This window comes from Xenia sp. Carnegie-2017, unplaced genomic scaffold (genome assembly GCF_021976095.1).
Source record: "Xenia sp. Carnegie-2017 unplaced genomic scaffold, XeniaSp_v1 HiC_scaffold_24, whole genome shotgun sequence".
Classification (NCBI taxonomy): Eukaryota; Metazoa; Cnidaria; class Anthozoa; order Malacalcyonacea; family Xeniidae; genus Xenia; species Xenia sp. Carnegie-2017.
This window is the reverse complement of record NW_025813487.1, coordinates 4,191,823-4,201,776: the sequence shown is the minus strand read 5'-3', so window position 1 is coordinate 4,201,776 and position 9,954 is coordinate 4,191,823. Positions and strand designations below refer to the sequence as shown.

The 9,954-nt window shown below is 34.7% G+C and overlaps 1 protein-coding gene and 2 long non-coding RNA genes across 3 annotated transcripts; all 3 read right to left on the bottom strand.

Moving 5' to 3' along the window:
- Window positions 1-3,657: 3,657 nt before the first annotated feature.
- Window positions 3,658-4,731, bottom strand: LOC124451980 (putative nuclease HARBI1). Its single transcript, XM_047002575.1, has one exon. The coding sequence runs from the start codon at window positions 4,729-4,731 to the stop codon at window positions 3,658-3,660; it is 1,074 nt and encodes a 357-aa protein (XP_046858531.1).
- Window positions 4,732-6,098: 1,367 nt separating this feature from the next.
- LOC124451605 lies at window positions 6,099-6,609 on the bottom strand. The gene is made up of 2 exons (XR_006950563.1): window positions 6,544-6,609; window positions 6,099-6,318 (listed from the first exon to the last, which is right to left on the bottom strand). It is a non-coding gene; the product is annotated as an uncharacterized LOC124451605 (long non-coding RNA).
- Window positions 6,610-7,741: 1,132 nt separating this feature from the next.
- On the bottom strand, window positions 7,742-9,906 carry LOC124451607. The gene is made up of 3 exons (XR_006950565.1): window positions 8,785-9,906; window positions 8,393-8,699; window positions 7,742-7,848 (listed from the first exon to the last, which is right to left on the bottom strand). It is a non-coding gene; the product is annotated as an uncharacterized LOC124451607 (long non-coding RNA).
- Between the last annotated feature and the right edge of the window lie 48 nt (window positions 9,907-9,954).

Sequence of the window (9,954 nt, the reverse complement as noted above, 5' to 3'; positions counted from 1 at the left end):
GTTAACGATTCACTATACTGTCGTTTAATTTATATTTGATAAATGTCGTTTTCCATTATTAAGATATCAAGTCTACTGAAGACATTGTTTTCACTTGCGTTTATTAGTGACGGAATCAACTGCGTATCTGAATTGCGTATCTTAATTGCGTATCTTAATTATACGCGTTTGAGTGAAAGTAAGATAAGCGATTTTTGCGTATCTTAATTATACGCGTTTGAGTGAAAGTAATTTCTTGACTCTTGCCAATTGTAGTTTGGAAACAATATCACTCTTTGTGAAATATTGGTCATGTTACGGCACATTGAACAAACGCACTACTTACCTTGATAAGCATGTCGCCGTTTACACGGGAACAAATTTCTTTATGACAAAGTTTTATGTGGCAAATTTTATACTTGCCCAAAGTTAGTATGTCGATCAGCTTTTGACCAAGTGTATTTGTCTCTAGAATAATTTCAACGAATTAATCGCGTATGTTATGTGCGCTGGCTATTCTATTTTGGTTTCAATGTTAATATGGTCGCCCTACCAATTGCTTTTGTAAACATACTAATTAATAATATTTGAAATCATGTCAACTTGATTCTACCACTATGGTCAATTTTTTTGCATAAATACTTTAAAATTCGAATACATTCTACTAGAACTTTTGCTCTTGAGTAAGTTTAAACTGTTTTAACTTTTCGTCAAGCGCTTTACAATCGTCAAAATTTTAGCCAATCAAATATCAGAGATGAGCAAACACTGCACATGGTCAACCCAGTGAACTCCATATATATATATCTGGAATGATAACTACAATACATTTTATAGATATAAATTGAAGCCAAAGTCCTAGTCTCTTGCGTGGTTTGTACGTCAGTTCCAGTCCTTCAAAGTCGAATATTCACGCGGTTTGTACGTCAGTTTCATTCCCCTGAGTGCCAAACATACACGGCCACTATAAATTTGAATACAAACTGCAAAAGCATAAACATATAAACAACATCACGACAAACAACACACTAGGCCAACTCTTCGCAAAAGGTTATTTTTTACAGCTAAAACTTTACTACAGTGAGTTCGTTGTAACTTACAACTTGTAACGAGGAAAAGCCAACTGAAAATTACACTTTATGCTAAAAAGACAATACAATAAGAAAATATGACGAGAAAATATTCAAGCATAAATTTTTCTTTCGTCGGAAGGTAAATTTTCAAACGGTGTGAGACAGTGTTTGTCTTTTTTTGTCGTTTCAATGGATTTAAAGATCTGTTTTTCCGAAGAAAAAAGAAACTTGAATATCCAGGTTCATAAAAAATGTTGAGTCTATAACTCGCATTTTACTTTTTACAGAGCGATTGTATCTTTCATCGATTTTGACAGTGCTTGAAATACTAAATGGTTGTCATCTCGATATCAGTAATTGAATATCCTTAAAGACTTTGATATGTTTTAAAGGAAAACCGCAGCGTAAAAGCAGATCGACTAAGTTCACCTCACCCTGCTTCTCGATTTATCACTTTGATTCACTTTCCGTGAACCTTTTCATTCCAAAAATTTCGTTATTTTTACGCTCTGATCAAGATCCGAACTCTACCATTACCAAGGGACAAATGATTTAAAAAAATTAAAACGAACACGCGAGAGACTAGAGCCTGACGTGTGATGACGAATGATGACGACAAAAATTTTTTTGGCTTCAATTTTTGGCTTCGGTTATCATTCCAGTTATTCAAATGTCGAGTTCACTGGGTCAACCTAGCAGTTCATATTAATGATTTCAACATAGCTACTAGTAAAGAAGAAACAACAGAAGTTGAGTTAATTATTACAGATCTTCCACACTCATCAGAAGTGGACAGTCAGTCTCAAAAGTCCAATTTTTCTGTGGAAGGCAATACCTTTGACAAAGAAATGTTTCTCCAAGCATTAAGAGAATATAAATGCTTGTGGGATACCAGTGATCCCAATTACAAAAATCGTAATATGAAAGTGAATGCATGGAATGCATTGTCATCATTGTTTAATCAAGAAGGTACGAGTTTCTTCCATTTTTGCAGTTTTCCTTTGCCTATTTACATGCCAAAGTCAAACTATATCCTACTACAAAAATACTTCTAGGATTGTAATTGTTACACATGAAAATGGAGGGTTGTCAATGAACTGTGTTGATGTTTGGTGTCTGCATGAAACCAAAAAATTTCCTTTGGGTCTGTATGCTGTGAGTCCAAAATGAATCCCTAGTCTAACTTACACAGTTCTTTTCTGCCAGCCTTTCTGAGTTGTGGCCTATTTCAACTTTTTTTTTCATTCGAGACAACATATATTTTTATTCTAGTTGATTCAAGTCTTCTTCATATGTGTTTGATGACATTTGGTAATTTGTTTTTGAATTTTTATTTTTTAGTGGCATTCCTACAGAAAATTTATAAAAATCTAAAAGATTCTTTAAAGAAATGCCTGGACAAAAGAAGGGCCATGACCAGATCAGGTGCTCCTGCAGGATGTCTACCTACATGCGAATATTTTGAAGTGATGCGTTTTCTTCAAGAGAAAACTTCCAATTTGCCAACTCATAGCAATGTTGACATATCACCTGCAGAATTCAGCCATGTAATTGAAACTGGTAATTTTGAGGATCAATCAGATGCTTTTCCCCTGCTATATCAACTTTTTCCACATCACCATTTCAACCGATAGCTTGCTCTATGTCACCATTATCGGTACCTGCAAGTCCGTGTACTCTAACAAAACCGACACCTGAAAGACCTATTGATGAAAATACTTCAAAAAAGCGTAAAAGACCTTCATCTGAAAAAAGTGCTTATGACCCATTTTTGCAACAAATCAAGCAAATGGATGATCAACTAATCAAAATTGTTAACAAAGAGTCTGCGGATGATGAGGCTACAGCATCAAATGATAAAAAAAAGCTAAGATTAGCAAAAATTAAAATTCAACAACTTTTATTTGACATAGAATTTGATGATCAATGAGATAAAATATGCATTCAGTTTTTAACAATATAACAATTTTGGTATTTACATATTCTTAAAATTTTTCCTATTTTAAACATGAATTTTATTTCTGTGTTGGTGACCTCAAAACAAGCATCATAGGTCTGACAAATTTTTTTGAAAATAATATTTCACATGTGGTGGGAATCATGAGAATTCATTACATAATAAAAGTGATTAAACATTGCTTTGAATTGATTACAATTTATCTTGAACTTTTTCTTGGGTTTGAAAAACTCAATTTACTAAACTCATTTTAACATTTTGATGAATTCTCTTTTCTCATCATATATAAAAAACCTGACAGCTTACATAAATAGACTATATAGAATATTGTTAATTAATGAATAACATTGTATATGTGATAATTGATATTCTGTTGCTTAGCCAAATAATGACATTCCTGTAAAGCTTAACAATTATCTACATTTTATGAATTTATGTTATTCATTAGTTGTTTCCAAGTCCTATTAAAAAACGAGAATCTATTTATTTTGCTTTGCCTATTTTGTCCCATTGCCAGTCAACAGCACCCTCATTGTTGAAATAATGTTCAAACTGTTCTCTAACCCATTTAGCTTCCCCACCATAATTTCTTGAAGCCCCAACATTTTGAATAGAAGCTATATCATTCATAATATTTGCATCTTGTCTCTATTCACCAAGGTGCAGACCATTTGGCCCATCCTGGTCAACAAATGTACTTGGGCAATAGTGACTTTCTCTGTCAGTTTCATTTATAGTCATCAGGAAGTTGTGCAGTGCAACCACTGCTTTTGTTATTGGAATAACCTTGGGTACTTTTGCAATGATTGGCCTGTGGAAAACACGAAAACGACTAGCACAAATGCCAAATGTGTTTTCAATTACCCTCCTTGCACGACTGAGCCTATAATTGAAAACTAGCTTGCTTTCTGAAAGATTGGAGAATGGATATGGCTTCATCATATGTCTTTTTAGACCAAAAGCATCATCTCCAACAAAAACATACGGTAAAACCTTATTAGAATTGGAAATTTGACAATCAGGTGGAGTGTTCAGGAGTTTATTTTCTATAGCATAACCTAAATTGCTGTTAGCATAAACACTTCCATCACTTTGCCGTCCACTATCACCTATATCAACCATAGTAAACTTGTACCGAGCATCACATACTGCCATGAGCACAATACTGTGAGTCTTTTTATAATTAAGGAAAGCGGATGACTGATTATTAGGAGCAAACATCAACACATGTTTGCCATCAATTGCGCCAAGTGCATTCGGAAAATTCCATCGAGTTTCGAATTCATTGGCAATTTTTCTCCATGCTTCAACTCCAGAAGGTGTGTCAATATATCCTGCTTCCTTCAGTCTATTCCAAATTGAATTGCACGTTTCATCGATTATTCTGCCAACAGTTGTGGCACTCATTCTATAATTAGCGCCAATAGTTGAATAGGCATCACCGGTGGTTAAATATCGTAGTGTCACTGCAAGTCTTTGGTCAGGTCCAATAGGTTCTCTCATTTTCGTTGAAACTTTCTTTATGTCGGGTCCTATCAACTTTAGCAAACTTTCATATGTCTTTGGAAACATACGAAAGTATCTAAAGAACATTTCATGGTCGTGGAGTCGCATATCATTTATCAATAACTTATATTCTCCTTTCACATTTCTTTCTTCGTACAGCTTTCTTATCCAAAATCGACGTTTCCTTTTTCTTGTTTTGGTGTTCTCCCTGAGCATTTTTTGGTGAAGATTGTAAAGAAATAAATATCTTCTACGAAGCAGCAAATATAGAATATATCTTTTATTTATAGACGCCATTTTGTTTATTGGAAAACACCGCGAAATAATCGTCTAGTGGAGACAGTGAACTCGACATTTGAATAATTGGAATGATAACCGAAGCCAAAAAAATATTTGTTGTCATCATTCGTCATCACTCGTCAGGCTCTAGTCCTCGCGTGTTCATTTTATTTTTTTTAAATCATTTGTCCCTTGGTAATGGTAGAGTTCGGATCTTGATCAGAGCGTAAAAATAACGAAATTTTTGGAATGAAAAGGTTCACGGAAAGTGAATCAAAGTGATAAATCGAGAAGCAAGATGAGGTGAACTTAGTCGATCTGCTCTTACGCTGCGGTTTTCCTTTAAAACATATCAAAGTCTTTAAGGATATTCAATTATTGATATCGAGATGACAACCATTTAGTATTTCAAGTTTCAAGCACTATCAAAATCGATGAAAAATACAATCGCTCTGTAAAAAGTAAAAATGCGAGTTATAGACTCAATATTTTTTATGAAACTGGATATTCAAGTTTCTTTTTTATTCGGAAAAACAGATCTTTAAATCCACTTAAATGACAAAAAAGACAAACACTGTCTGACACCGTTTGAAAGTTTACCTTCCGACGAAAGAAAAATTTATGCTTGAATATTTTTTCGTCATATTTTCTATTGTATTGTCTTTTTAGCAAACAGTGTAATTTTCAGTTGGCTTTTCCTCGTTACAAGTTGTAAGTTACAACGAACTCACTGTAGTAAAGTTTCAGCTGTAAAAAATAACCTTTTGCGAGGAGTTGGCCTCGTGTGTTGTTTGTCGTGGTGTTGTTTATATGTTTATGCTTTTGCAATTTGTATTCAAATTTATATTGGCCGTGTATGTTTGGCACTCAGGGGAATGAAACTGACGTACAAACCGCGTGAATATTCGACTTTGAAGGACTGGAACTGACGTACAAACCACGCAAGAGACTAGGACTTTGGCTTCAATTTTATATCTATAAAATGTATTGTCGTTATCATTCCAGATATATATATATGGAATTCACTGAGTGGAGATGACTAACAAAATCGTCCTATAATTCGTGTTCGAAATATTGTCGCGAAAATTTAAGACGATCGTCACAAAAATCGTCTAGTGGAGATGCGCCTTTAGTTTCTATTAACATCAAGTAGGGACATACTCAAATAGTTGTTTAACACTCAAAGTGAAAAATGCGAAAAATTTGGCCGTATATGTCATTGAGTTACTCCTATTGTAAAATTATAGAATTCCGGTGTAAGTTTGAGTAAGATACTATGTGTAGCGATGAACGAACAATTTACGACGCTCCATGAATGAGCTGTTCTTTATTTGAAATTAAAATATCTGTACACCTAGAAACTACATATATGCTTCAGCAATAGAGGTAAAACACCAAGGCAAACATTGTAGCATCAATTACAGCAAGCATAAAAGCTGCCGCAACTTCCGCAAGGACGTAGATAAACCGGGCACTTGAAAAAACATTTTCCTGTATCGCGGCGATTCTTGCATCTACATAATCCTAAATGTGATGAAATGTATAAAACAAATCAATATAAACAATTATTGAAGTATAAGTATTTGTTTGCAGTTTAACAAAATTCAGATAATGAATAGCAAACTGTGTTTGCAATCGTGCATAAGATTTGAGCATGTTAATAATCGCAAGTGTTCTGAGTGTTCTTACAAATGTGATGTAAAAGCACCAAAAAGTGCTTTGACATTATTTTATGACTTGCATCCGTACCTATTTGTCGGCCTTCTCGTTCCAAGCTATCCTCGTTGTGTAAAATATGATGTCGAGCATCTATTGCGACAAGCAAAAACACAAGAAATAACGCAGATGCACAGAATAATTATTATACAGAAGAGTCACTCAGTTGTACAACGCGTCCTCATGTCGGCCATTATTCTAGCCAGATGTTTAGGATTTCTCACTTGTTTCCAACCATTAAAATTACATGACGTCAGTAGTTATCATGCAGCTTTGTCACACTTTTGTGACGGAGCTCTTACCCGTGCCAGTTAGTTTCCAGCCCCCTGAAGTTGATCAGTGCGCGCGCATGTCAACCGGAAATAGGGGTTAATAAACAAGGCATGGCATTGGATGGCGTGAAAATCGGAAATACGACAAAGCTGGAAGTTGCATGCTATTGACAAAGTAACATTAGATCCGTTTCCCTATCACAATCGAAGGTAAAAACGGTAGAAAACGAGGTAATTGCATTTTATAGCTTATACTTTATCGAAAGGTTTACATTTTATCTCTTGAAACAAATGGAATTGAATGTAGACATTGATGAGGCATTAAGAATGAACAAATTGCCTTTGGAGTCAGAAAAGAATAAAATAACTGTACGTCAAAGTTTGTTAGAAAATAAACTTTTAGACTGCTATGCTGAAGAAATTGTTGCAATGATAAACGCTGAAGTAAATTCAATATGGAACAATGGCATCCTTCTAATTTACATCTGTTTCATTTCCCGTTTATCATATTAGCCTATTACACTCAACTTCCCGCCTGAGTCTGTTTCCCGTTGACATGCGCGCACCGATCAACTTCAGGGGACTGGAAACTAACTGGCACAGGTAAGAGCTCTGTGACAAAAGTGTGACAAAGCTACACGATAACTACTGACGTCAATACTAAATAATGAATTCAAGTATATTTTGACTTAAGAAATGACTTCGGATCATTTTAAAGGTTGGGAAAAAGTCAAAAACCTTAATCAACTGGAATAATGGCGGCCACTATGCGCGGCACAACATGCGCGAGGACAAAAGCATCAAAGATTCCGACACGAGTGACTCTTCTGTATATTCTTATTCTGTGGCAGCTATCAGGATCTTCATTGTCGTACCTTTGAAATAAGAAATGAAATACAGTCAATTGTAAAAATATCTAAAAATCAATGAGATCAACCAAATATATAGCTTACCTCAAAAGGCTTGGTACGCTTTCGTTGAAATTTTTTTGAACGTTTCTTCTCGACCTCAGTACGTCGTTTAATAGTATCTGTCTGGCTTCCTTTAGCTGCTGTGTTCCTTATATCTGCAATGTCACATGGTTTACAATGTCTAATCCATGGCAAACACATGATAAATGGATTGCATGACAGACTTTGGAAACAAGTGTTAGCTTAAGACTGGTTTTCATACAACATAATTCGTCGTAATTCAATGTCGTAATTTGTTGTATGTCATTGTTATGCACAATCTGACGTATGAAAACCGAAATCATAATTATCTTATCTTTCGTTTTTCACGACAATTACGACAGTTTTATTACAGCCTCAATTTAATGAAAATCGTGATTCCCTTCAATTCCGACAAAATACAACAAAACTTCTGAGACCAAGCATCAATTACAACGAATTGAGACAAATGAATTACGTCAAACAAAGACGACTTATGTCATCGAGAAACCAGTTTTGAAAACAATTAAAGCAAATGAATTCTGAGTTTCTGACGATTTATGCTGCATATGAAAAACAGCCTAAACTAATGTAATCAGCAAAATGTAGTTAACAGAAAACAACGGAATAGAACAGAATGGACATAGAAGTCTTACTTGACATAGCCGTTACATTTATTACCTATATCAAACACTGTCTGTTAACGATTCACTATACTGTCGTTCAATTTATATTTGATGAATGTCGTTTTCCATTATTAAGATCTCATGCCTACTGAAGACATTGTTTTCACTTGGGTTTATTAATGATGGAATCACAAGGTCAGACTTTACTCTTGCATGTTAAATGTAGTTTGGAAACAATATCAGTTTTTGTCACGTTACGGCACATTGAACAAACACGCGAACGCAGTAGCGTAGCTAACTTTGATAAGGAAGGTTGAAGGATATTCATGTCGCCGCTTACACGCAAACAACGATCTTTAGATCTACAAGTTGTAATAATTTTAATAATTTTAAATAATTTAGTATTTATATTAGAGGGTTTGGATTTCACAGGTTCAGATTTCTTACTTGTACTGCTTATACTTTTATGTTTTCACCCCAATGACATATATCTCATCTATTCCAATCAGTAACGTAGCCAGCTGGGAACAATAAATTTCTACAAAGAAATGAATAATGGTAATCCTTCGTAATTTACACAGCGGAAGTAAATCTGCAGGCTGGCTACGTTACTGATTCTAATTTCTACTCTACATGGTTCATTCCGAATGGACCATCTCTATTAGTTGCTCCCAAAACAGCACTTAAAAGGAAGGAAAAATAAGCAACCACGCATTAGCAGACGCTGTTAACAATGGCAGTATAATGTTGTTGTTTGTACAATCAAAAAATCATTTACCCTCATGCTCAACATAGAAAACAGATGGATAAAATATGTGTAAAATGACACTTTGGGATAACAGAAATAATTATAAGTTGTTGGTATAAGACAAATTGAATAAATATAATTCAAAGTCTTTGTTGTCATAGTAGACATAAGCATTCTTAAAAGTAAAGTTATCTATATCGGTTCAGTTAATAATAATAAACTTTGAGATCAGAGGCGTTAATAGAACTTTAATAGAGGGTGGGGAGGGTGTGTATTGATATATTCAGGTGTAACTGACTTATTTCTTTAGAATAGTCCGTTGCCTGTGTAATCAAAATGTCCTTAGAAATAAAGTTTCGTAGCCACCATTGCGGTGCTAAATTTTATGAACGGTAATATGACTCTGCTCAAAATAACAGCGGTATGTGAAGTACTTCATGTAAAAGATGGTCGCCTAAACAACAAAATGGGAACGATCTTCATCGTCAAAATTCTAAAAAACTGCGGGTTTTGTTGAGTGGGAACAAAGAAATTCGAATTCAGCATGTCAAAAACTATAGAATGCCGTTCATAAAATTTAGCATCCCGATGGTGGCTACGAAAGTAAATGTTTTGAGGCAATAGGCAACGGACTAGAAATCCTACATATTATAAAGGCACAACTGATTATATGAATAGAACCCCCCCCCTTCAATTAACGTTCTAGTTACGCTCCTGTTTAAAATCTGTCTTGACTGTACTGTCCAACCTTGTCTCGCTATCTATCGCGTTAGAAAAGCATCGACACGCGGCCTAAATGTTAAAAACATACACTCTTAAAAAAGTGCATTTTTCTTTGTTTTTATTCCTTGCGTTCTTTGTGATTCTTG